The sequence below is a fragment of the Arachis duranensis genome, chromosome 4, assembly GCF_000817695.3.
Source record: "Arachis duranensis cultivar V14167 chromosome 4, aradu.V14167.gnm2.J7QH, whole genome shotgun sequence".
Lineage (NCBI taxonomy): Eukaryota > Viridiplantae > Streptophyta > Magnoliopsida > Fabales > Fabaceae > Arachis > Arachis duranensis.
This window is the reverse complement of record NC_029775.3, coordinates 117,860,106-117,887,837: the sequence shown is the minus strand read 5'-3', so window position 1 is coordinate 117,887,837 and position 27,732 is coordinate 117,860,106. Positions and strand designations below refer to the sequence as shown.

Genomic DNA, 27,732 nt, shown 5'->3' with positions numbered 1-27,732 from the left:
ATCCATTATTTAGGGACATAAATGTTTGTGTTGTCATAAACTTGTCTTGTATGTTGGGCTGTGTTGTGTGATAGAATTATCAAAAATATTAGTTGTAAATCAAAATTGGTCACTAAAATTAATTATCAATATATTTGTGTATAAATACATGTGTGATTTAATTTATTTTTAATATATATTTATATTATAACATATATTTTATATTGATGACCGAGTCAATTTTAATGTATATGTTGTATAATCCTAAAAATATATAGAGACATGGGAATGGGAGTGCCTAGACTTGTGTGTGTCTCTAAGCTCTCACATGGGGGCAACCTCTTTGAAATATAATTGTCACACATACATACTGTCAGAATATAATTAGGACTAATTATGATCAACTAGAATTATTTAGTATATTTAAATATTTATTATAAAATATTACGTTTTTATTATTATAATTTTTTTAATCCCTATAAATATTATTCTATATTGTATTATTCTAAACAATTTAAATACACTCAATAATATCTAAATCCTTTTCCCAGTTCAGTTCAGTATCTTATTTCTAACACATACACAGATACATTACTCTTCAAAGATGTTTATATATTATATACAACTTAATGCCGAAAATGCATCATCTATCATTCATAATTAACAGAACATGTTTGTAGGAAATGTATCTTTATATATAAAATGATATATATAAATCTTATCTTTTATACATATATAACTTTTTGCAAAACAATAATAAAGTGTTTAATTTATGTGTCAATTAATAAGTAATGTATCGTAAGTTCAAGCATAATTAGGCAACCATGGATAAGCATGAGGTGGTGGCATTACACAGCGGTCACCATTGAAATAGATCCCTTGAGGGAAACCCCAATCTTTCTTCAAACTACTCAAACTTGAGTTATTATCCTTTCTAAATAGTACCTCAAATTCTACATTACTAGCTTCAATGAGAACATTATTGTAGAACTTAATTCCCCAAACCATAGCCACATGAATATCATCTGTTTAAAACAATAATTAAACACAATTAAATTAAACGACAAACAAATAAATAGTTATAAATATTTTTAGTTTTTTTTTATCACATGCATTTAACATGTTCTAGGATTTAAATGCCATAAGGATCTTACTTAGGTTACTTACCTAGAGGAGTAAATAACTTGTACTTTAATCCGAAAACTTGAGCGAGATTATTGATGAAATTAGGGTGTTGAATAACCATGTTCCAATCTGAATAATTCATCCTATAATTGAGATTGGAAATAGTAACATTCACACGCCAGTAGTTCTTTTTATTAAGATTAAGGTGCCAGTGGACACTGATTGGACACATATGATTACTACATTCAACTGAAGGATTCTTTCCGGTATCTGTTCTGTAATGTACAAACAAAACAGAAATACGATTCAGAATTAGAGCAGATATTCAATTATTTGGTATAATAAATTATAAACATATTTTTTTTATGGTAAAGTACGAGGAGCCAATGGAATATTTGTACAATGTGTACAATAGATGTTTATGGAGTATTAGAGATATAATCTGAAGGATTACCATGTGTTTATAACACGCAGCGGAAGAAAAGAAAATATTCCTTAAAGATCTATTTTGTGCTTAAACTTTATTCCAATAATAAATATATAGTAGATCAGATCTAAATACCTAAGTATGCTAGTAAAAATCTTTTTCTCCTTCGATGGTACGAAGGCGCAATGCGTATCCACACCGAAACCAACCTTTGCGGTCAACTCTTTGACCAATGGATCTGATCTAAATTGAGAAACCTCTTGCAACTCTTTGCACGCCATAAAATTCTTCTCCAAGAATTAGCCTCACATACGTTTATGTGCGTAGAGGTAAAGGAATATAACTCTTGTTATTCTCGTGACTTTCCTGTACTCTTGACGTACATATATATAGTATGAGATTTGTTACTGATTTTAAATTTGATTCTCAATTCAAATTTAAACCAAATCTGAATCATTCAAATTTTATGAATCATATCATAACAATTTAAAACATAATCGATTTGAATCTCATCCAAATTTATAATTCAAATTTAGAAATAGAATAACTAATTATTCTCAAATCTCATTTAATATTCTCAATTATCATATTATTATTATATTCTTGGTGCTAGCAAAGAATATAATAATATTCCATTTGAATTAATATAATTATTTATTTGATCAAATCAAAATAATAATTAAATAATTCTATAGCAAAGATTAGAACACTCGTTAGTGCGTGACTCCATAGGTTCAATATTAAGCGGGTAGTAAATTAGTCGTACTAAATTTACTAATCAAGGTTGGCGTCTAGCAACACTCCTCAACGACCCGATAGTATGACGTAATATATTTTTACTAAGAACCTTAGAAGAACAAAGTATAATTCCTTCCATCTTTCCAGCTCTTGGTTAACCCTTAGAGTATGGTTTAATTGTCAAACTCTAACTTGTTACCAATATTATAATGAACTGTGAACGACCTAAAAAACTCATTTCTTCATTCATTCAATCCCCTTGGCCAAGGTTTTATTCATCTCAGTCATTATAATCATAGAGCTCTAATTCTTTACCGAGAGTTGACGGATTCCTTATTAACTAATCATTAATTCTACAAATATTTAAATCATACCCAATATCCATTCAACTAGCACCTTAGGGTATTAGGTGTCTGGAATCAAAGTATAATAAATACATTGTTAATTACTATGACAGTCGCAGGTCAAAAGAAACTCTATTACTATAGTCATCTTGAAAATATCCTATTGACAAATATACGGTAATTATAACCATTAGGAATTCTCAAAGTGAGTCAGTTCAATAGTTATATCTCTATATGCACCATCTATATATATAATTTAATAAATGAGATCTATTAATCTTCATCCAATGAAGACCATTATATATATATTGATCTTTTCGGATTATTAATATCATTTTTAATAATCATATGACCAAGAATAATTTAGATTAAATTATAAAAGATTTATCTCTCAACATTATGATCACTATCACAATGATAAATCTCTAAATTTAATCAAGGACCTTATTATATTAACATTTTAATATAATAATGATAACAAATTATTTGACACATGATTGATTGAATTGTGGTCATACTCCTTATTCCCAACAATCTCCCACTTGCACAAGAGCCAATTATGATAGATTGGATCTTGGGCATACTATTATCTCAATAATCTCCCACTTACACTAGAGCCAATCAATCATGTTTATAATTTTCAATGCACATTTGTGTTTATCAAAACTCTTTTGACCTTAAACACCTTAGTTTTTGAGCATGCTTGCTTGACCTTTTGTAAAATACACATAGAGTATAATAAATATCTCATTTTCTTAAAACATGAAATCTCCCACTACAATAGTGCATAATTTTATTTTAAGAACAATCCTTACTGAACATGATTATAAAAAATCTAAGTAACCATTAGATCTATCTTTATAGAATTGTATCATTATACAAATAGGCTACTTTTTCGAAAAGTTAGTTTGACGATCAAACATTTTATACTTTCAGTGGAAAGTATATCCTCTATTGAGTGGTATACAAATTCTAATAAAAGTAATCGTACTCCCACTCTTTTTTTAAGATGGAATCCCTTTTCTAAAAAAGAGTTTAACCTCTTATCACATACATTTTGTCATAAGAAGAGTGATAAAAATAATCTCATTATTTCTTTAAGGTAACCAACAAATCTCATTTATTGGACCTAATATCAATTCTATTGTTGTGCAATCTCTTAACACATATAAGACATCTCCAAACTCTAATGTTCTTAAGTTTTAGCTTATGTCTTTTTCATATCTCATATGGGTAAAAAAATTAATTTAGTGAGAAATTTGTTAATTTAGCAACATTTCTAAAATGTAGTCTAAATATTTAACAAATAGTGATCATTGACTAAATCAAATTTCATGTTTCTTTAAACATGATGGAGTACACAAAATACTAGTATTTGTGCGTTGAGAGAATCTCATTCTCTATTCAATAGAATATCAATTAGATGTTAGAGATTTTACTTTAAGGTCTTATAATAAAAATACTCAATATCTTTATTATTGGTCAAACCAATTCTTAAGAGCAATTTTGATACGCATTCTCAATACTCATATTGAGCTTTTCCGAAAAGACCACAAACCTTAATAATATTAGGGTCAATTATAAATTGTTTGTGACAAAATAAATCTCTAAAATTGCTTGTAAAAAAAATTCTCGCTAAAGCCATTTGCCTAATAGCATTCCAACTTCTAAAGTTGTTTAATTCAAAATATATTGTCCAATACTCCCACTAGTTTAAATAAAATATTTGATAGTCATACTATCTTACTTTGGGCACCATACATCTTCTCAAGATGTTCAATAATAAATAGTGGGTATATGCTTTTGAAATTAGAACTTATGGTTGTCAAAACAACCTATATTGTAATAAAATAATATTTTAGATACTTCATAAGTATTTACTATTCTATCACCAATTTTATTGGACAATATTATCATGTCCATAAAACTCTTTTATACATAAACAATTTTTAATGTATAGCCACATTATTACATTCAAGTATGTCATACGAAAGATTGGCATATTTAAAAATTTAAAACATTAAAGTAAATCAAGAAATCTATATTTTTGGCAAAATTATTTAGAATCGTGGATAAGTACCTTGGTAGTCAAGTTGTTACTCATACCTATTCTAAATAAACATGATTAAATTATATCCCATATAATTATAATCCCAAATAATTATCTGGTTGTCAGACAATTATTTAACTAAATTATATTTTATACCTCTAGGTTATCTAGGTTCAAGTATAAAATTAATTCTCCTTATGCATCATCATATACATGAATAAATTCTATCCGTGATTACAAGTCTCCTGGTTATCAGGTCGTTCCTTATAAACAAAAGATAAATTTATTTTTGACAATATCCTAACTTTTAGGACTTATCTCTATTGTCAGAGAATTTCTACCAGTATTCTTGGATTTAATTTCAAACTCCCAGGTTGTCTAGGAAAAAAATTATAAAATTAAATCCCTAATACATCAAATGTATATACTAATTATTATCTTAAAAATAAAGCTCCTGATTGTCAGGCGCTCTTTATAATCAAGAATATTAGAAAAACTAATTTCTAAAATTATAGTGTTCAAAACACATCAATCAAAACAAATTTTGATTTTAATAGACTAACATTTAGTCTTATAAAACTATCAAATCAAATTTGACATTTATATATACAATTATATACATATGAAACAAACAAAAAATATTTTGCGTCTTATTCCTTTTATTGTGATCAAAATCACGATAAAATTAAATAAATAAAACCAAACAAAATATTTTATTATAAATATAACTATTATATTAAAAGGATGATAATTTAATCACAATTAAATAATCAAACTTCAAATAAATTAACTATTAATTTATTAAAAAATCATCTCAATGGAAATAAATACATCACATGCTTAAAAAATAATTTGAATTAATCCTATTAATTCACAAACTTTAAGAAAATAGGAATAAAATTTAAACACAAAAAGTCAAAGCTCTGATACCACCGAAGGATTACCATGTGTTCATAACACGCAGCGGAAGAAAAGAAAGTAATTCTTAAAGATCTATTTTGTGCTTAAACTTTATTCCAATAATAAATATATAGTAGATCAGATCTAAATACCTGAGTACGCTAGTAAAAATCTTTTTCTATGCATATCCACACCGAGACCAACTCTTGCTGTCAACTCTTTGACCAATGGATCTTATCTAAATTGAGAAACCTCTTGCAACTCTTTGCACGCCATAAAATTCTTCTCCAAGAATTAGCCTTACATATGTTTATGTGCGTAAAGGAAAATGAATAAAACTCTTGTTATTCTCGTGACTTTCTTGTACTCTTGACGTACATATATATAGTATGAGATTTGTTACTGATTTTAAATTTGATTCTCAATTCAAATTTAAACCAAATCTGAATCATTCAAATTTTATGAATCATATCATAACAATTTGAAACATAATCGATTTGGATCTCATTCAAATTTATAATTCAAATTCAGAAATAGAATAACTAATTATTCTCAAATCTCATTTAATATTCTCAATTATCATATTATTATTATATTATTGGTGCTAGCAAAGAATATAATAATATTTCATTTGAATTAATATAATTATTTATTTGATCAAATCAAAATAATAATTAAATAATTCTGTAGCAAAGATTAGAACACTCGTTAGTGTGTGACTCCATAGGTTCAATACTAAGCGGGTAGTAAATTAGTCGTACTAAATTTACTAATCAAGGTTGGCGTCTAGCAACACTCCTCAACGACCCGATAGTATGACGTAATATATTTTTACTAAAAACCTTAGAAGAACAAAGTATAATTCCTTCCATCTTTCCAACTTTTGGTTAACCCTTAGAGTATGGTTTAATTGTCAAACTCTAACTTGTTACCATTATTATAATGAACTGTGAATGACCTAAGAAACTCATATTTTCATTCATTCAATCCCCTTGACCAAGGTTTTATTCATCTCAGTCATTATAATCATAGAGCTCTAACTTTTTACCGAGAGTTGACGGATTCCTTATTGACTAATCATTAATTCTACAAATATTTAAATCATACCCAATATCCATTCAACTAGCACCCTAGGGTATTAGTTGTCTGGAATCAAAGTATAATAAATACATTGTTAATTACTATGACAGTCGCAGGTCAAAAGAAACTCTATTACTATGTTCATCTTGAGAATATCCTATTAATCTTTATCCAATGAAGACTATATATATATATATTGATCTTTGCGGATTATAATGTCATTTTTAATAATCCTATGATCAAGAGCAATTTAGATTAAACTATAAAAGATTCATCTCTCAATATTGTGATCACTATCACATATGACCAAGAACAATTTAGATTAAATTATAAAATATTTATCTCTCAATATTATGATCACTATCACAATGATAAATCTCTAAATTTAATTAAGGACCTTATTATATTAACATTTTAATATAATAATGATAACAAATTATTTGACACATGATTGATTGAATTGTGGTCATACTCCTTATTCCCAATATAATCATTAGTATTACCTTTTTCCATCAGTTGAAATTTTTGGGATGAGTGGTATCATAACATGATATTAGAGCACTAGATCCGAAAGGTCAAGAGTTTGATCCTTGGTGAACTCCAAAATTAGTTTAACCTTTTGGGAAGATGTTTATTATCCCTAGATTCTAGATAATATACAGGATGTTTATTTTATAACTCAATAACTCATTGTATACATTATACAAATAGTTCATTATCTTCCTAACAAGATCCTTTTTTATTTATTAAAATGACCTATAATGTGTAATAAATCAACTAAATCAGCCATCAAACTTGTCATTATGTATTTACACATTTTGAATATGTATATTATATTCTAAGATGCATTGACTGATTTGGTGACTGATTTATAATATATATGTAGCTTAATAATTGTTTTAAAAATTTATAGACTCAAGTGAAAGGGAGAAACATTATTGAACGTTACATACTTTAGGAAGTTATATAAAATCTTAGTTCCTAGAAGGAAATGACTTACTTGACACAGGTTGAGTTGCTATGCTTGCAGGCACATGAACATGTTGGGCAAGGCACTGTAGTATCATTATAAAACGTTGAGAGGGAGACACAGCAAGTGGGAGTAGATTTTTGAGCTAGAAAATGTGAATACGTGCATGTCACATTCCATGTCACTGCATTTTTTCAGAGTAACACACACTAAGGTCAAAGGAAATTGTACTTCATCAAAATTTCTTATACTATATTGTGAGTCATATGTATGGATTAATTGAAGATTGATGATCAAGGTAATGACATGTCTTAATTCCTTTATTAGAAGATATAAGTTATAGTTCAGTCAGTTTAGTTAGTTAGCTTAGCTGTCAACAAACAGTTAGCATAGCTTTCAATTAGTTGTTTAGAATTGGTTAAATTAAAGTAGTGAATTGTATATAAAATTATTCTCAAATGTAATTATTTCCAATCTAATATTCATTTCTTAATATCTTTAACTAGAAATTTTGAAATCGACTTAAAAATAAAAATAATCGTTGAAAAATTTTAAACTCTAAATTCTAAATCCTGCGCTAGTAAGTTTTTAAACTCCGAACACTTGACTTACTTATCGCTTGGGTGACTCTCCTTTTGTCTGGTGAAATGAACATCGTTGGTCTAACAATCTTGGCCGGGCCGCAAGTATAACCCGAACCGGGCGCATGGAAGGTGAAGTTCTTTGGTACTTGGACGGTTCGGTTGGTGGTTCCAGAATGACCAACAGTGAGTTGAAATGATGCAACCGAATTAGTTGGATCTTGAGTCCATGAAGTAAGCACTCCACCTTTGCAACAATTTGGAAGTTTTTGGTTGTAAGGTGTGTTGGGAAGTAAATCCACAAGTGTTGGATTCTTTTGACAAGAATGTGGGAGGCTTATTCCCTTAAATAGCCTTGAACAGTTTCCTTGTTCAGTAGTCATGGCTCCCTTGATGTTCCATATAACCTCTTTGCCGGCCCATGCCCATGTTAATGACCAGCCAGGTGCAGAGATATGGCGATATTGTTGGAAGTTGTTTATTGTAACAACAGCCTGTTCATATATTCAATAAGAACCAGTTATATAAGGTTTTTATAGTATTTTATAATGTGCAACAAATATATAAATAGTTTGTTTCACAACTCTGTTTTCATGAAGATGTCATCAAAATGACAAAGAATAAACAGAACAAAAACACTAATATCATAGTTTAATAACACTTTAGACTTGTACATATATTTTTTACAGTATCTTGGTTAATGACTAATTCGCCATATATCCATTTAAAATCAATTACTATCAATAAATTATTACTTACATAAAGCATATTCGAATTTTCAATACTTATTTATGTAAATAAGTAAGTTAACCATTCGACCAATCTAAATCAGTTATTCAACTTTACAAAATAGTCATAAGTAATTACTAAAATTCAAATATTCTATTACGTTTATAGTATCATTGAGTTGTTGAAATTTGAAAAAATAAACTAAAATAAGGTGCTCTGTGCTTACGCAATTTGATTATGAATAGGTGAAGGAATTGTAAAAAACTTTACTTACAACATAACCATCAGCTGTCCAGCTAATAACATCCCATTTGATTGTGATATTTCCATTTGGGTCAAGTGCATCATAAGCTTCTGAAATATGCAGCAACTAATTAAGTTATTAATGTAAAAGAAAGGAGAAACAAAACAAAAACTATATTACTAACTACATATATTACTCATCTTTGCATATTTACTATATATTCCTATAGAATAGAATGATTCCATGACCAAATTCAACAGTTGGTGCCTAAGATCCACGCACTAATTAAGAAAGGAAATCCAAACATGTGACAATGAGAATAGTGAAATAAAGCAGCAATATCAGTATCATATACCTGATGAAGAGAAGGAAAGTAGGAATAAGAACACAAAGCAATAGCAAGTATGAAGTGCTTTGTGCTCTATGAAAGAGAATCGCATCATCAGCAATGTGTTGTTTACTTGGAACAAAATAACATACCAGTTGTTGCCAATAATAATGTTTATTATAAGCAAAGCAAAGTGATGATATCTCTTAAACTCATCAGTATGAGTTGGATTTTCATTTTTCTTTATTCACCATTTTTCAAAATTCTTTACCTTAAAATCGCTGGTCAACTCGTTCTATTCAGAGTGTTCAAAATATTCATTAAGATTGTTTAGTACAGCACAAGTTAGTTGACTTTTTCCCAGTGCTTATAACTAGGACGATAGAAATAAAAGCCCATAATGCGAAGAAGTCGGAGTTGTTTAATAATCTAGCCTACCCTACATATCTAAGAGGGAATAAAAGAAAAAAAATGAAAATTTAAGTTAAGTTGTGTTGATGTGAAGTTGATAGCTCGTTACATATCAATTTAATTAAATCATCAAATAGTTTTTAAGTTTAACAATCAACTTCACATGAAATCAACTATACGTGAGTCATAAAAAAATGTCAAAGTAAAAAAAGTCTACTTAAGAAAAGAAGATTTGTAACCGATAGATCTATATAGTATAAAAAAGTTTTCAAGTATACCGATATATCGGTGTTTCAGTGATTTTTAACTATTGATCTTAGTTATATATATTATATATATTTTTGATACTTAAAATCAATGATTAAAAATCATTGAAATACTAGTATATTAGTACACTTGTAAATTCTCGGTTAGTAGGAGAGAGAGTGTTTATAATTATTTAATTTTAATTTAAGACATGTTTTCATTCCAAAAATAGTTAATATATAAAATATTTGCATAATTTTTGTTACACCTGTAATATGCGAATGTAAAATGATGTAAACTCAAAAGTAACTCTATAAAAAGTTGACTTCAACTGGAATAAAACGAAAAAAGGTTGACTTGAACATTTCCATGTATGAGATAAATTAGCAAAGTAAATATGGAGAGAAAAACAAGGGGAAAAAAAGAAGAAAAAGAGTTGAGCTGAAAAGGAAAATAGAGGAATGAGCGAATGAGGATGCAAATGAGGAAATGCAGGGTGATGTTAAACATCCATCTCCAGCAACAGAATAGAAAAAAGGTGCGAACGAAAGAGGAAGATTCTGCATCTTAGAAAAGAAAATATAGAATAGAAAATTAGAAATAGAATAGAGTAAAAAATAGTCAAAGTTAAAAAGCATGGAAAACATTGTCTTTGAACATTTTCCTTTCGAAGGCGTGCTGCCTTCTCCCACAAAACCGCGTATGCCGTATGCGCAGCCTTTTCCCTTTACCATTCTTCCACCAAACATTAACATTAGCATCCACAACCTTAAACCTTAATCACCCAATTGCAGCAGATTTCAGATGTCTTCTTGCAAAATTGTTCTTCTTACCATTTAGATAGTTTGCCTTTTGATCTTTTGTTCTTCACTTTTGTTCTGATTTTTCTGAGAATATTGGATCCTTCATTCCCTTCAAATGGCTCAATCATTTGGTCAAACTGAGATCAACTGGGACAAGTATGCTCCTTTTTCCCCCTTCCTTTTTCCATGTTCTGCTTTACAACTTAATTTTTAATTATTAATGGAATTTGAATGTTGATATGATATCGGTTGTTGCATTTTGGCATACCCATTACTCGAAAGTTTTTATCTTTACCTTTGCTATCAATTGGGGGGTGGGAGAAATCATAGATTCTGATTTGCTAGATTGTAACGTTGAGAATCAAGCGAAATCCGTTCAAGGGGAACTGCAATTTTTTTGCTTTGAGGAAAAAAAAAGGAATGTAAATTTATCAATTTGATTCGATATTTGTATATTGGAGCTGTTCAAGATTGAAGATAGAATATTGAGGCATCTTTCCGTTGAATTGGTTTTGTGTTATATCTATCTCATGAATGTTGTTTTGGCTCTTTTAGCTGAACTTTGCATGTGCTAACTCTGTATCCTAATCAAAGTTCACTCAATTCTGCAGGCTAGATAAAACTAAGTTCTATGTCATAGGAGCTGGCCTCTTTACCGGTGTTACGGTAGCACTCTACCCGGTTTCTGTTGTCAAAACAAGGCTGCAGGTTGCTACAAGGAATACTGTAGAGAGAAGTGCTTTCTCTGTTGCAAAAGGATTGATCAAAACCAATGGAATCCCTGGTTTGTATAGAGGGTTTGGCACAGTTATCACTGGTGCAATCCCTGCCAGGATCATATTCCTAACTGCTCTGGAAACCACAAAGTCAGCTTCCTTCAGAATGCTCGAACCATTGAAGCTATCTGAAACTACCCAGGCTGCCATAGCAAATGGAATTGCAGGCATGACATCGTCACTTGTAGCCCAATCTGTATTTGTTCCCATGGACGTGGTATGAGAATCTAATTCATTTGCAATGTGCTCCATAACCGAATCACTAACTAACAACCAGACATACATATTGATATGAATTTGGTGATATATACAAATACATCTGTCGTTGAACAGCAGAACAAGTTATTTTAGACAGTTCAACAGTCTTTTATGCTTTTCTTTTCTTTTTCTTTTTTATGAAAATATGAAATTATAGTATCTAATCTTGAAAGATATTCAGGTTTGCCAAAAGTTGATGGTGCAAGGATACGCAGGCCATTCCCAGTATAGCGGGGGTTTGGATGTTGTTCGTAAGGTTTTAAAGACCGATGGTATCCGAGGATTATATCGAGGATTTGGTCTATCTGCTATTACTTATTCTCCTTCAAGTGCTGTATGGTGGGCAAGTTATGGTACAAGCCAACGCCTAATGTGGAAGTAAGACATAATAATTCCTTCTCCAATTGTTTTTATTTAGTATTTATTGTCAAATGGTAAGAAAATCAATTTATTCCCTCTCCAGTTGTTCACTAATGGAAGGACCCTTCTACTTGTTTGCCAACATTTGATAATAGGGTGGAGTTACACTCCTTTTTACCGATGATCTTATTTAGACTTGTATTTAATATTTAATGGAATTTGCTACTGAATCTTTTATTTTTTTAAAGGGTTAGACAATTTTGGTGTTACTTTCCATGTCAATGAACTTAATTGGTGTCAACTTTCTTTATTCTGTATAGATTCATAGATTGAATCCTGCATGTTTTCCTTTAAAAGTTGGGTCAATACTTAGATATATAATTATTCATATGGCTCAACCTAATAGTTTAAGTTTTGGGATAAGTGCTTTTATGATAAAGCTTCTATGACTAAAAGTTTATAGTTTAATTCTTCTTAAGCATAAGGTGAAAAAAAAAAATCCTATGCAAAATTCACATATCAAGTCCAAAAGAGGCTTTTGCATCAGGGGCTATATAACCATTCATGTACTTCTAATAGCTTAAGCTTTTAGGATAAGTGATTTCATGTCAGTTTTGTCTTTGATTCCTTGATTGGTATGTTCTATATATCTTCCATCTTATTAGAGTAATGAACATTTGAAAAACATGGATACACTGAAAAACCACTAGCATTGTGCGTTGCTCAAATATGATAGAAACTCTTGAAGTTTGATCTGTTAGCTTGTTAGATCATTGATGAATTCAGTCTCAAGGGATTGAACTTTATGATGCTGTAACTGCATCTGTGTGCAGGCAGTACCTTGTGTTAGTACGGGAATGCTAGAATTTCCTCTTGGCCAAGAGAATCGAAGAGTCTCTGAAATGGATAACCCAATTTTGCAGTTATTTTATGAGGGATTTATTCTTTCAACTTTTTAGGATTGATGAATTTTATAGGTAATAGGGTAATGAACTTCTAGTACATTTGCATACTGATATTTTGATGCTACACTATTATTAGACAACTAATTAGCACATGGTTGCATGGACAGATTCTTGGGCCATGATAGCCCATCCGACCAAAACCCGCCTAGCGTGCAAAAGATTATGTTAGTTCAGGGTACTGGAGGGATGATTGCTGGTGCCACTGCATCCTGCATTACAACCCCGTTGGATACTATCAAGACACGATTACAGGTTTGTTATACAATTGAGTTTTAATGTGGAAATGTTAGGTGTTTGGAAAATTTAAGATATTTCCTTATTCATTTTTTTTATCTGCAGGTGATGGGACATGAACATAGAAGCTCGATAAAACAAGTCGCGAAAGATTTAATCAACGAAGATGGTTGGAAAGGCTTTTATAGAGGGTTTGGTCCAAGATTATTTAGCATGTCGATGTGGGGTACTTCGATGATATTGACATACGAGTACCTAAGTAAGAAATCCTATCCCTTCCTGTGATTACATTCTCTTTATGTATTGTATCTGCACTTGAATATAAGTTCATCATTTTTGTTAGTGTCTTATAGTCTAGTGTATGCAAATATTGGAATAACTACTTATCTCAATTTCAATTCTTTTTTCTTTGCTCAGAGCGCGTGTGTACTAAAGATGAATAAAGGCATTTTAGTCTGCAAGCTTTGTCTTCTGTTTTGTAACTAGCCATGAATAATTGACAAGCACAGATTGAATTATAAACCTACACCTTCAGCACTGGAGTTGCTGTTCTACATTTATCATCAGCAGCTTTGGAAGATTAACCTTTTTTTGCATTGAAGCTATATATACTAACAGTGACAGAGTGAAAAAATTACTGCTGGATTTGTTGCAGCTAGAGATGTAATAAGTTCATTCTTTTTTATGACTAAATTGTATTCATGTATTCATTTTTGGCTGTGCCTTGTATAATGTAAATTTATTATATGGAAGGAAATCAGAAATAGATTGTAATGAAATATGAAGAATCAATTAGAAACTCTTAAATCTGTGTATGCAACTATGGATGTGTTGCATACATTAGAAACAGTTTTATGCACAACCATGCATATATTATTATATATGAATAACATTTGTTTTTCCCCTTTAATAATATCACTGGTTGTCATGTCTAATTGTCTAGCTTATTATCTAAGCGAATATGATTCACTGTCCTAAAAATTTTACCTGCAATGCTGCATTTCCTGTATCCATCTAATACATCATTTATTAGGTCATTTCTTGCATAGCTTTTACTCCTAAAATAATTTAATATATCAAACTAAATTATTATCTAACAATTTTAAACAATTAAATTTATATTAAAATAATTGCATATTAGTTTTTACCTCCAATAATCTATCCATCAATTTGAATCCCTCTAAAGTCCAAACTACTTAAATCATGTGCCTCTGGATTCTAACCTTTAGGCTTTATCTAGTCATGTCTGTTGAATAACTTTCATAACAAAACAAAATACAATGATTTATATTACAAATTCTGTCATTTGTGCATGATGGCCCTACACTGCTACATACAATATCATCAACTAGTATTATGTAATAAAATATTTTATTCTCAACCTAACAGTTGGTCAGAGTGACTAGAGTAGTTTAATTAATTTTATTGAAAATAGAAACTAAATCTCTCTTTTTAAAGAGTGTCTCTAATAATCTATCCTCATCTTGTCTAAACGTTCCTGTAATTCTCTGGCATAAAGTTTCCATTAATTTCATGGCTAACAACAAGGTGAATTTGATAGAGAAGTGTCAAGTTGGTCCTCCACAAGGTTCGGTTCCTTCTCCAACCTCTATTCCTCTTTCTTCCTTTGATCTTCCATGGCTATTAAATCCTGTATCATGTAAACGCATTTGCTTCTATGAATTCCCTTACTCCAAAACACACTTCTTACAAAAAGTGGTTCCAAATCTAAAACAATCACTTTCATTCACTCTCAAACACTTTTTCCCTTTCTCTTCCAACATAGTTTTCCCTCCAAAGCCACAAACCCCTCACATCCTCTACTTAGAAGGTGACACTTTAACTTTTACTGTTGTTGAATCCACAACAACAAATCTCAACAACCTCCTATCTCACACACCAAGAGATGTCACGTGTTTGGACCCTTTTATTCCCATTTTGCCCTCACCACATGTCTTAGAAGATGGCACCTTGTTCATCACTCCTATGGTCATTCAAGTCACTCTCCTTCCAAATTCAGGTTTCACCATATGCATCACTTTTAACCATGTGGTTTCTGATGGAAGATCCTTACATAATTTCATCAAGTTTTGGGCTTCACTTTGTATGTCAAAAAAGGACTTGTCTTCTTTCCCATTTCTTGATAGGGACAAAATTGGAAATTCAAATGAACTAAAGTCTATTTTCTTAGAAGAACTTTGGAACATGCCCTTAAATAGGATAGGTCACATGAACTTTGTTCCTAACAATAATGTTGCTAATGACATGGTGAAACACACCATTGTGTTGAGGCGTGACCAAATTGAAAATTTGAAGAAACTAGTGTCTATTAAGTGTCAAAGCCTTGGTCTAGGGACATTGTTGCATGTGTCCACATTTGTTGTGACATGTTCTTTGATTTGGGTTTCTAATATTAAATTAGAATGTACCCAAACTAGTGATGAATTTCCTAATGAAGATGAAGAATTATACATGATGGTGTTGGCAGATTGTCGTTACTTTAGTGAAATGAAAATTCCCTTAACATACTTTGGAAATTGTTTGGTTAGTGGCTTAGCTACAATGAAAAGGAGCAAGCTAGTGGGGCAAAATGGTCTTTTTGAGGCAGCTATTGCTATTGGAAGTAAAGTTAGAGAATTGCAATGTGATCCCTATAAGGGTGTTGAAACGTTGATGTCATTATTTAGGAATGTTGTAAGAATAAGGCAGCGTTTGTTGGCTATTGCAGGTTCACCAAAGCTAGGTGCATATGAGAGTGATTTTGGATGGGGAAAACCTAAATTGAGTGAAGTAGGTCATGTAAATTCTCCAGGAGTATTCTCCCTCTCTGATTGTAGAGACATAGAAGGTGGAATTGAAGTTGGGATTGCACTTGAAAAGAGTCACATGCACAAATTCAACATCATTTTGAATGAGCTTCTTGCAAATCTTGTACTTCATCAAGATTGAAACACCTCTATCTATGTACACACAAATGTTGTAGTTCATCATGTTTTTAGAAGAGTTTAGAGATCATTATTCTTGTACACGAACATTTGCTTATGTATTTGAGTTTATCAAACAAGTTGAAAACTTAATGAAAAGTCTATGTGTTATTTTTTATTTTCTCTCTCTCTCTTCTCTATTTTTTTTTTTTGTCATGCTTTTATATGGCCATTTCTTGAATTGTTCCTCAAATCAACCACCAGGATAATTCTGTACCCAAAGTTTCCATAATACCATGTCTAACAAGATGAATAATCATGATGATCATGATCACAAAGTGAAGGTGATAGAGCAGTTCCAAGTTGGTCCTCCACCAGGTTCTGTTCCTATTTCAATCTCTATTCCCTTTTCTTTCTTTGATCTTCCATGGTTATTCTATTCTGTCACAACTAAACGAATTTTCTTCTATGAATTCCCACACCCCACAACACACTTCTTTCAGAAAGTGCTTCCAAATCTCAAACACTCTCTTTCTCTCACTCTCCAACACTTTTTTCCTTTCTCTTCCAAAATAGTTTTCCCTCCAAAGCCACATACCCCTCATATTCTCTACTCAGAAGGTGACACTCTTCCTTTCATAGTTGCTGAATCCACAACAACAAATCTAAACAACCTCGTATCTGACACACCAAGAGATGTCACGTGCTTGCACCCTTTTGTTCCCATTTTGCCCTCACCACATGCCTTAGAAGATGGCACCTTGTTGATCCCTCCTATGGCCATTCAAGTAACAATCTTTCCCAACTATGGCTTCGCCATATGCATCAACTTCTATCACGTGATTGCAGATGGTAGAGCCTTTCATAACTTCATCAAGTTTTGGGCTTCAATTTGTGGGTCTAGAGAGAACTCTATTGCTCTGCCACTGCATGACAGAGACATGATTATTCAAGACCCAAAAGGGCTTAAGTCTGTTTTCTTAGAAACATTATGCAATTCTCCGAGAAAAAGCACCTTGACTATTGTCCGTGATGTTCCTAGTGACATGGTGCGCCACTGCTTTGTTCTAAGGAATGATCATGTTGAAAATTTAAAGAAGTTAGTGTCTGCTAATTGCCAAAGCCATGGTTTGTTGGGGACATTACATGTGTCAACGTTTGTTGTGACATGTTCTTTGATTTGGGTTTGTAAGGTAAAATCAGAAGTGATGAATACTCTTCCAAATGGTGATGAAGAATTATACTTTTATTTTTGGATTGATTGTCGCTACCTTGCTAAACTGAAAATTCCTTTGACATATTTTGGAAATTGTTTGATTAATGCAAACACAGCTATAAAGAGGAACAAGCTAGTGGGACAAAATGGTATTTTTGAAGCAGCGGTTGCCATTGGAAACAAGATTAGAGAATTGCAATCTGAACCTTATAAGAATGTTGACACATTGATGTCATGTTTTAGTAAATTTGGATCAATGGAGCAGCATGCTCTGGCTATTGCAGGTTCACCAAAGTTTGATGCATATGAAACTGATTTTGGGTGGGGAAAACCTATGTTAAGTGAGGTGCTTCAAGCAGATTCAAGATTGGTCTCCCTTTCTGATTGTAGAGAAAAAGAAGGTGGAATTCAAGTTGGAGTAGCTCTTGGGAGGACTCAAATGCATAAATTCAACTCTATTTTGGAACACCACCTTGCTGATATTGCAATCAAGGGTGAATAATTAATTTCCTCAAAAATAATAATTATGAGCTGTGGCTCATATATATCTCCAGTAGCTACTACATATTTTAATCTCTTTTTGTGGTCATGGTTATTTATTTTAGTAAGTGGAAGATTATGCTATTGGGATTGAATTGCAATACCAGGTCATGCCGTCATGCATGTTCAGAGAATAATTGGTCATTTGGTCTTATATTTTTATTGTTAAATATAAGCATTCTTTTCTCTCTTTTTTATAGGATTAATTATTATATTAATTTCTATAATTTTACTGAATTTTTAATTAAATTTTTATATCTTTCTTTTAGATAGAGTCTTTATACTATCAGATTTTATAATTAATTTCTTATTGTGACAATTATAAAGATTAAAAGAGTAATTAAATATTTTTTTATATAAATTTTTATTGTATTTTGATCTTTACGGTTCTCTTCAAATATATATATATATTACACTATTATTATATCCCCGGGGCGAAGCTTGGTATGATGCAGGGGAGGTCCTCCAAAATTTTGTTTAAAAGAATAATAAAAAATAGAATAAAATATATTTTTTATTTCTGAAGTTTGATAAAAAATTTTAAAATATTCTTAAGTTTTATTTTATTTTAATTTTGTCTTAAAAATTTTCGATTTGCATCAAATATACCATCGACGACTAAATTTTCAAAAAATTTAAGACCAATCTAATAATAATACATGAAAATTATACTTGATTTACTTGTGTTGAGAAATTATTCTTATGAAATTGTTGTTAAATCGATCTTAAATTTTTTGAAAAATTAGTTGTCAGAGATATATTTGATGCAAATAAAAATTTTTTGGGATAAAATTAAAACAAAATAAAATTTAAAAGTATTTTTAAAATTTTTGTCAAATTTAAAGAACAAAAAAATATACTTTATCCTAAAAAATGAAAGAGTGCCCCCTTTTGAAAAATGTATGGTCTCCCCCTTTTGAAAAATGTATGGCTGTCTGTAATTTCCATTCAAAAAATAGGTGCAGCTAAAAATAATTAAAAAGTAGTGTGATATTTGAATTATGGATTATGGATTGTAGCTATATATTTAGTAAAACAAAAAATCTCTAATCCATATTAGAAGTAAAGAATTTGAAAAGGTAGTAACAAGAAGTCAAATCACTTCTTTCGTTCTTTTCTCTTTTTTTAACTAAACAAAAAATATTCCATATTTCTATTATCATTATAACTTAAAAGATAATAAGTAGTGTTTGGTCTTTTATTATCATCTTTTATTCTTTTTTTTTGTAAGTTATTATTTTTATTTTTATTTTTTTGAATAATTTATATATTTATTTGTTTATCTAGCTTATAATATTATAATAATAATTTAGGTTTTTGAAAAAAATTAAAGATGATAATCATGTAATTATAATGTTATCTTTATATTATTTTTAATTTTTTTCTCATTATTAATTGTTTGTGTCATTGATATTAATAATTTACAAAAAATAAAATAAATTGAGTTTAGTTAAGTTGCATAATGTTTAATATTTAATTTTAATTTGTTTAATATTTAGAATATATGCAAGTTAGTTAAAAAGTTTTATCCTTCAGAATTTTCTGATCATGATATGATTTTTTTAAATGCTCAATTACAATATTATGCATTTGATATACCGAATCATCTGAAAGATGTTGGGACATTTTTTGAATTATGTCAAAGATTGAAAGAAACAGAAAATTAAGAACTTATCATTTGGTAGATAAACTGATTCGTAATGTCTTGACTTTTTCAGTATCTACAGCAACAACAGAAAAAAATTTTTTGGCAATAAAAATTGTTAAAACAAAATTTTAGAATAAAATGGCAGACGAATTTTTTACAGATAATTTAGTCATTTACATTGAAAAAAAAAATGTAACTACTTTTAGTGCAGATTTAATAATAGATGACTTTGAATAAAAAAAAAACATCAAATTTAATTATCTGTGTAAGATACAAATTATAATTTATTTTAGCTCTAATAATATTATTATTAATTTTTTCATTGCATAAATTATGGTTGTGATTTAAATTATTTACATGAAACATAATATATTTTTTAATATATTTATAAGAAACGTCTAAAAAAATTGAATAATACTTAACTATTTAAAAATTCTAAAAACAAATATGTAATAACCTATATTTACAATATTTGAAATTAATTTTAAAATATTTATGTTTAATTATTTTAATATATAAATATATAATTCACCCTGATTATATGTGATATTATGTATTTATTTAAACAATAATTAATAAATATAAACAAAAGCCAAAAAGATAATACTATTTTTCTTTCTGTCTATATTTCTTTAGATAAATACTATTTCATGACAACTATTTCACTCAGTTAAAACGCATTACTATATGATGATGATTGGCCTAACAATTTGTCCGATTGTAGTGTGAAATTTTGTCTCACAGTTTCACTAGAGTTGCGTTATATACTAAAATATCTGTCATGATAGAGACAAGTCTTTTTTGTCTTTCTTGGATTTCTTTTCTATATACCTAACCATAACTTGAATCTTAGAGTTGTTCAAAAATAATTAACCACAAACTCTGATCTCCATGGCTAACAAGGTGAATCATAATGACACAGTAGTAAAAATCATAGAGCAATGTCAAGTTGGTCCTCCACCAGGTTCTGTTCCTTCAACCTCTCTTCCCCTTACTTTCTTTGATCTTCCATTTTTATGCTGTCCTGTTACATGTACACGCATCTTCTTCTATGAATTCCCTCACACCACAACCCACTTCATGCAAACACTGCTTCCAAATCTCAAACACTCACTTTCACTCACTCTTCAACACTTCTTCCCTTTATCTTCAAACATAGTATTCCCTCCAAAGCCACAAGCCCCTCACATTCTCTATTCCCAAGGTGACACTACTCTTCATTTCATAGTTGCTGAGTCCACAACAAATTTCAACAACCTCGTATGTAACACCCCAAGAGATGTTACAAGTATGTACCCTTTTGTTCCTGAGTTACCTCAAACAGTTGCCTTACAAGATGGCACCTTGTTGATCCCTCCAATGGCAATTCAAGTCACTGTTTTTCCCAATTCTGGCTTCACCATATGCATCAACTTCAGCCATGTGGTTACTGATGGAAAAGCCTTCCACAGTTTCATCAAGTTCTGGAGCTCACTTTGTAGGTCTAAAGAGAATAATCTTGTTGCTCTGCCATTGCATGATAGAGACATCATTCAAGACCCAAATGGACTTAACCCCATTTTCTTAGAATCAGTGTGGAATTCTCCAAGAGAATTCATCATGAACCCTATCTATAATGTCCCTAATGACAGGGTTCGCCACAGGTTTGTGTTGAAGCGTGAACAAGTGGATAATTTGAAGAGATTGGTTTATACTAAATACCAAAGCCTATTACATGTATCAACAATTGTTGTGACATGTGCTTTGATTTGGGTTTGTAAGGTAAAATCATCAGAAGATGATATAAAAAGTAGTGGTAATGATGAAGAATTATACCTAAGTTTTTTGGTAGATTGTCGTTACCTTGCTGAATTGAAAATTCCCTTAACATATTTTGGGAATTGTTTGGGTAATGGCATTGTAGGAATTAAGAGAAGCAAGCTAGTGGGGCAAAATGGTATTTTTGAAGCAGCTGTTGCACTTAGAAGCAAGATTAAAGAATTGCAATCTGGTCCTTATGAAAGTGTTGAAACATTGATGTCAATTTTTAGTAAATTTGCAACAATGGGGCATCGTATGACGGGAATTGCAGGTTCACCAAAGTTGGATGCATATGAAAGTGATTTTGGGTGGGGAAAACCCAAATTGAGTGAAGTACTTCATGTGAATTCTCCAGAGTTGGTGTCTCTTTCTGATTGTAGGGAGAAAGAAGGTGGAATTGAAGTTGGTGTAGCATTTGGGAGGGCTCAAATGCAAAAATTCAACACTATTTTGGAAGAGATCCTTGCTGATATTGCACTTCATGACTCATGAAAAGGTTCAAGTTTTCGGCTAGTTTTAAATACAATATTTAAGGGTTTTTATTTTAGTCTATGTTCTTTATGTTTTTGCAAGGATTTTATTTTCAATTGAAGTAATGGTATTTGCCATTATAAGATGAGACAAACAAATTACAGGTTTGGTGTAGTGTAAGCCTTTTAAGTCCCTTAAATTAGTAATATGATTTAAATTCTATTTTAATCCTCGAATGTGTTGTATGCCACCCCTCTTATTTAAAAATAGAGTTCATCATCAGTCCTATTCTACTAGACAAGTAGTTACCCCTTTAACAATGAATATCTTAATTTTATCCAAAACCTAGAAAAAAAAATGATTTAACTATCTTATGTTTTAAGAATAGGTTTAATTTTTAAAATTATTTTATGTATTTAATATATTAAAAAAGTAAAAAATGATTTTTTTTTTTAATAATTTTTACTAAAATATTTTTTTATAATATTCTTGAAGTGTGCTATTAAAACACATCTTAACAAGTCTTTTAAAAAAATTATAATTTTTAATTAAACAGAGATTTTTACATATGAATGCGTCATTAACGTAGCCTAACGTATTCTCTTACCAAGAGTGTTAGAGATTAATAAATTTTATAATTTATAATTATTAATTAATTATTATTAATATTTTTAATAATATTAAATTATTTATTTTATTTTATTAATTAAATACTAGTCACATTTTAATAAAACTATTGGCGTCTAAATTTTCTTTTCCCTCACGTCATGGCTACTATGAACATTGAACTTTTTTATACAATACGATACAGCTCTACAAGTTGAAGTTTTGAGCATGTGGTCCTACATATATGACAGTAATTTTTTCTGAGCAATTTGTTTATCTTTAATCTAATAATATTTAATTCGTTTCTTCCTTTTCTAGTCTTATATCTACATATACATAGTCATCCGTAGAATCAAAGGTGGAAACTCAGGTGTAATCGATTTCATATGAAGTTGATAATTAAGGGTTGTTAGATGAAAATTTAGTCAAATCAATCAAACTATATCATGGCTCTCAATTATTAACTTCACATAAATTCGACTGTACCTGAATTTTTACCAGAATCAAAACTTAAAGTACCAAATTAAAAGAGTTCCATTATTAAAACTTGACGGCTAATAAAAAGTGAAGGTGATAGAACGGTTAAAAAATTTAGTTATAGATTTATTATTGGTGTTTTATTTGAAAATGGGTGCAGTGAATGTATTACAAATTGATAAAATTGTCAGATGAAAGATTTAATATGGAAAGGGACGTGTTGCATGCAACACGTGGGGGACGGGATAGTCACATGGCGAAGTCTGATTGCATGAATTTGCAGTACATGAAGGGCGTGCTGAATCAGTACGGGAGTGGACGTGTTACATGTGGCAAACTGTCATTAGCTGATGAATCAAAAAGTTGGAGAGGGAGGAGGGGAGGCGTGCTGAGTTAACACGTGGAGGGTTTGTTGAGTGCTACCCTATATATAAGGCAAAATTCGGTATCATTTTCATTGCAAGGAAAAGTGTTCTTTGAGTGTTTTTTTATTGTGTTGCTAGTGTAATGGAGGGTATCACAAGTTTGGTAGTATAATGGAGGGTACCACAAATTTGATATTATGCCGATCGTTGACGAAGTGAGTATGCAGAATATGTTTTAAATTCACCGGCAGATTCAGATGCGACAGCCACAGATTGAGCTGTATGTTGAGTTTGAAAACGTAGAGGCAAATGAAATTCAAAATGATTTAGATATAAAGGATGATAGAGCTACAGTGTATGAAGGAATGAATAGTGACAGCGAAGAGGACTTTGAAGCCACTTATGAAGCTTGCGACGAAGACGAAGATGAAGATGTTGATGTGTGAGTCGAGGCAGTAACGGAGAATGTAGTGGTTCATCCGCAGTTAGTCAACCGATGAACGTCCCCCCTTTATGCGTAGCTTGGATCTTGACGCCATGAATGCACCGGAATTTTCGGAATATGCAAACATAGGTACGTGATGAGTGAATAATACATTTTTATGTTTTTATATTTTGGATGGATCAATGAATGATGATTTCTGCTTTCTGTATAGGTGTTGCTAATCTTGAGGACAGAGAGTTCAGGATCGGAATGGAATATAGTTCTAAAAAGTCTGTTGTTGCAGCAATTAGAAGTTACACTATCTTTAGAGGAGTCGACTACAATGTTTATGAGTCCGAACTACAGACATTCTATGCAAAATGCAAGACGTATGGGCGTGGATGCGACTGGCTTATCCGAGCCAGCTTGATACGGAAAAAAGGTTGTTGGGAGATACGGAGATACAATGATAGGCACACGTGCACCATGTGAACGATTTCACAGGACCATTCCAAGTTAGACTCGGATACAATTGCTAATGCTATAAGGCCATTGGTTGAGACTGACCCGTCCATCAAGGTCAAATCTATAATTGCGGAAGTCTATAGCCAAAGTTTTCGGTGGTTGGGAGGATTCTTACCAAACTTTGCCATGGTGGCCCTCGGTCATGATTTAGAAGATGTCAGGCTCAATTGTCCAAATAGAAACAAGACCTCTGTACAACGGGAGTGAGGAGGTGGACGGTGTCAGAATACTTCACCACGTATTTTGGAGTTTTAATTCATGCATTAGGACGTTCAAGCATTACAAGCCTCTAGTTCAGGTTGACGACACACACCTATACGAAAAATACAAAGGTACACTTCTGGTTGCTGTTGCACAAGATGGGAATCAGAACATTGTGCCTATCGCATTTGCCCTGGTTGAGGGGGAGACAGCTGATGCATGACACTTTTTTCTCAAAAAACTACGAAGGCATGTTGTTAGAAAAGACCGTGTGAGTATGATTTCAGACCGACATGAGTGAATCGGAACAGTAGTAAATCGTTCGAAAATAACTATGTAAATATAAATAATATTTGTTTTCGAAAATATATAAAATATTTAATAATATTTATATTTCAAAAATAAAAAAAACTAAATAATATTAATTATAAAAAATAAATAAATATAAATAAAATTTTTATTTAAATACATAAAATAACAAAATTATCAGCTTACATAAATTAGATGATCCAAATAATTGATAACATATTCTTCGAATGTCGTATAATTACATACCATTTTTTTTAATCACTACAAAACTAATAATTTTTTTTCTTCAAACACACCTAAATAAAATCTAACTCTCCGTATATAACACACACTTCACAACACGGTCAGCTTCTCCTCTCAGCCTATCTTCTTCTCCTTTTTCAATATCACACACAACACATATTAAAATATCTCGGTCATGATAGAGACAAGTCTTTCTTGGATTTATTGGATTTCTTTTCTATATACCTAACCATATCTTGAATCTTGAAGTTGTTCAAAAATACTTAACCACAAACTCTGATCTCCATGGCTAACAAGGTGAATCATGATGAAACAGTAGTGAAAATCATAGAGCAATGTCAAGTTGGTCCTCCACCAGGTTCTGTTCCTTCAACTTCTCTTCCCCTTACTTTCTTTGATCTTCCATTTTTATGCTGTCCTGTTACATGTACACGCATCTTCTTCTATGAATTCCCTCACACCACAACCCACTTCATGCAAACACTGCTTCCAAATCTCAAACACTCACTTTCACTCACTCTTCAACACTTCTTCCCTTTATCTTCAAACATAGTATTCCCTCCAAAGCCACAAGCCCCTCACATTCTCTATTCCCAAGGTGACACTACTCTTCATTTCATAGTTGCTGAGTCCACAACAAATTTCAACAACCTCGTATGTAACACCCCAAGAGATGTTACATGCATGTACCCTTTTGTTCCTGAGTTACCTCAAACAATTGCCTTACAAGATGGCACCTTGTTGATCCCTCCAATGGCAATTCAAGTCACTGTTTTTCCCAATTCTGGCTTCACCATTTGCATCAACTTCAGCCATGTGGTCACCGATGGAAAAGCCTTCCACAGTTTCATCAAGTTCTGGAGCTCACTTTGTAGGTCTAAAGAGAATAATCTTGTTGCTTTGCCATTGCATGATAGAGACATCATTCAAGACCCAAATGGGATTAACCCCATTTTCTTAGAATCAGTGTGGAATTCTCCAAGAGAATTCATCATGAACCCTATCTATAATGTCCCTAATGACAGGGTTCGCCACAGGTTTGTGTTGAAGCGTGAACAAGTGGAGATTTTGAAGAGATTGGTTTCTACTAAATACCAAAGCCTATTACATGTATCAACATTTGTTGTGACATGTGCTTTGATTTGGGTTTGTAAGGTAAAATCATCAGAAGATGATATAAAAAGTAGTGGTAATGATGAAGAATTATACCTAAGTTTTTGGGTAGATTGTCGTTACCTTGCTGAATTGAAAATTCCCTTAACATATTTTGGGAATTGTGTGGTTAATGGCATTGTAGGAATTAAGAGAAGCAAGCTAGTGGGGCAAAATGGTATTTTTGAAGCAGCTGTTGCACTTAGAAGCAAGGTTAAAGAATTGCAATCTGGTCCTTATGAAAGTGCTGAAACATTGATGTCAATTTTTAGTAAATTTGCAACAATGGGGCATCGTATGACGGGAATTGCAGGTTCACCAAAGTTGGATGCATATGAAAGTGATTTTGGGTGGGGAAAACCCAAATTGAGTGAAGTACTTCATGTAAATTCTCCAGCGGGGGTGTCTCTTTCTGATTGTAGGGACAAAGAAGGTGGAATTGAAGTTGGTGTAGCATTTGGGAGGGCTCAAATGCAAAAATTCAACACTATTCTGGAAGAGATCCTTGCTGATATTGCACTTCATGACTCATGAGAAGGTTCAAGTTTTCGGCTAGTTTTAAATACAATATTTAAGGGTTTTTATTTTAGTCTATGTTCTTGATGTTTTGCAAGGATTTTACTTTTAATTGAAGTAATGGTATTTGCCATTACAAGATGAGACAAACAAAAACAAATTACAAGTTTGGTGTAGTGTTAGTCTTTTAAGTCCCTTAAATAAGTTGGTATATAAGAATAAAGAGATAGGAGTGGAACCAATACGTATAATTTCACAAAAAAATTGTGGAAAAGTATTGTGTCTCTAGGAATTGAGTTGCTGATGTGGTTTGTAATTTTAGAAAGATTGAATACTAAAGATACATTATATAAGTTTAAGATTGTGTCAAAAGTAAAATCCTTTTGTGTATATGAAAGGTGTGAGGATCAATTTTGGTGGAGTGTAGTGTGAATTGGATTTGGCCACAAACCACCAAAAAATGCTTTCGGGTGTGGATAGATAGATAAGAAAAGATGTGAAGGAAGTGGATGGTGTTATTTTTTTCTATAATACAATGCACATGGAGATGTAAAAATAACATTATATTGATAATAATAGGGAAAATTCTACTCCCTTTCCCTGCGAGATGTTAAAATGACACTTCCATCCCCTCTATTTTATAAATGTACATTTTCTTTTTTTCTAACTTTTAAAAAACCTTCTCTTTAATCCATTTTAAACTTTTTGTGTTAACTAATGTTAACTTTATCCATTTTTTAAGAAAAAATAAATTATTTTTTAAAAAA

At 31.2% G+C, this 27,732-nt stretch overlaps 5 protein-coding genes across 6 annotated transcripts; 4 read left to right on the top strand and 1 right to left on the bottom strand.

The window, feature by feature from the left end:
• Positions 1-653: 653 nt before the first annotated feature.
• Positions 654-9,609, bottom strand: LOC107486368 (COBRA-like protein 1). The gene is made up of 6 exons (XM_016106903.3): positions 9,523-9,609; positions 9,198-9,277; positions 8,226-8,688; positions 7,644-7,797; positions 1,147-1,379; positions 654-1,004 (listed from the first exon to the last, which is right to left on the bottom strand). The coding sequence occupies exons 1-6, from the start codon at positions 9,605-9,607 to the stop codon at positions 784-786; spliced, it is 1,236 nt and encodes a 411-aa protein (XP_015962389.2). The 5' UTR covers positions 9,608-9,609; the 3' UTR covers positions 654-783.
• Positions 9,610-10,788: 1,179 nt separating this feature from the next.
• LOC107486584 (uncharacterized) lies at positions 10,789-14,427 on the top strand. Its single transcript, XM_016107139.3, has 6 exons — positions 10,789-11,111; positions 11,567-11,948; positions 12,171-12,367; positions 13,422-13,566; positions 13,654-13,807; positions 13,966-14,427. The coding sequence occupies exons 1-6, from the start codon at positions 11,071-11,073 to the stop codon at positions 13,989-13,991; spliced, it is 945 nt and encodes a 314-aa protein (XP_015962625.1). The 5' UTR covers positions 10,789-11,070; the 3' UTR covers positions 13,992-14,427.
• A 593-nt stretch (positions 14,428-15,020) lies between these two features.
• On the top strand, positions 15,021-16,576 carry LOC107486585 (coumaroyl-CoA:anthocyanidin 3-O-glucoside-6''-O-coumaroyltransferase 1-like). Its single transcript, XM_016107140.3, has one exon. It carries the CDS (start codon positions 15,082-15,084, stop codon positions 16,495-16,497), a length of 1,416 nt encoding a protein of 471 aa, XP_015962626.1. The 5' UTR covers positions 15,021-15,081; the 3' UTR covers positions 16,498-16,576.
• Positions 16,577-16,699: 123 nt separating this feature from the next.
• Positions 16,700-18,382, top strand: LOC107486587 (coumaroyl-CoA:anthocyanidin 3-O-glucoside-6''-O-coumaroyltransferase 1). Its single transcript, XM_016107141.3, has one exon. It carries the CDS (start codon positions 16,769-16,771, stop codon positions 18,188-18,190), a length of 1,422 nt encoding a protein of 473 aa, XP_015962627.1. The 5' UTR covers positions 16,700-16,768; the 3' UTR covers positions 18,191-18,382.
• Positions 18,383-20,752: 2,370 nt separating this feature from the next.
• Positions 20,753-27,632, top strand: LOC107486588 (coumaroyl-CoA:anthocyanidin 3-O-glucoside-6''-O-coumaroyltransferase 2). Of its 2 annotated transcripts, XM_052260874.1 has the most exons (2): positions 20,753-21,519; positions 26,335-27,632. In XM_052260874.1, the coding sequence occupies exons 1-2, from the start codon at positions 20,768-20,770 to the stop codon at positions 26,981-26,983; spliced, it is 1,401 nt and encodes a 466-aa protein (XP_052116834.1). In that variant the 5' UTR covers positions 20,753-20,767; the 3' UTR covers positions 26,984-27,632. The 2 variants fall into 2 exon arrangements, with proteins under 2 accessions (XP_052116834.1, XP_015962628.1); XM_016107142.3 differs by lacking the exon at positions 20,753-21,519 and having other exon boundaries at positions 25,516-27,611.
• The last annotated feature ends 100 nt before the right edge of the window (positions 27,633-27,732 follow it).

Excerpts from the sequence above, each read along its gene's own strand:
- LOC107486368 (XM_016106903.3), bottom strand. The coding sequence starts at position 9,607 with ATGCGATTCTCTTTCATAGAGCACAAAGCACTTCATACTTGCTATTGC. Across the intron at positions 8,689-9,197 it reads GGACAGCTGATGGTTATGTT|GCTGTTGTTACAATAAACAA; the intron begins GTAAGTAAAGTT and ends ATATATGAACAG. Across the intron at positions 1,005-1,146 it reads CAAGTTATTTACTCCTCTAG|ATGATATTCATGTGGCTATG; the intron begins GTAAGTAACCTA and ends TGTTTTAAACAG.
- LOC107486584 (XM_016107139.3), top strand. The coding sequence starts at position 11,071 with ATGGCTCAATCATTTGGTCAAACTGAGATCAACTGGGACAA. Across the intron at positions 11,112-11,566 it reads ACTGAGATCAACTGGGACAA|GCTAGATAAAACTAAGTTCT; the intron begins GTATGCTCCTTT and ends TCAATTCTGCAG. Across the intron at positions 12,368-13,421 it reads AGCCAACGCCTAATGTGGAA|ATTCTTGGGCCATGATAGCC; the intron begins GTAAGACATAAT and ends TTGCATGGACAG.
- LOC107486585 (XM_016107140.3), top strand. The coding sequence starts at position 15,082 with ATGGCTAACAACAAGGTGAATTTGATAGAGAAGTGTCAAGTTGGTCCT.
- LOC107486587 (XM_016107141.3), top strand. The coding sequence starts at position 16,769 with ATGTCTAACAAGATGAATAATCATGATGATCATGATCACAAAGTGAAG.
- LOC107486588 (XM_052260874.1), top strand. The coding sequence starts at position 20,768 with ATGGCTAACAAGGTGAATCATAATGACACAGTAGTAAAAATCATAGAG. Across the intron at positions 21,520-26,334 it reads AATGACAGGGTTCGCCACAG|GTTTGTGTTGAAGCGTGAAC; the intron begins GTTTGTGTTGAA and ends GGTTCGCCACAG.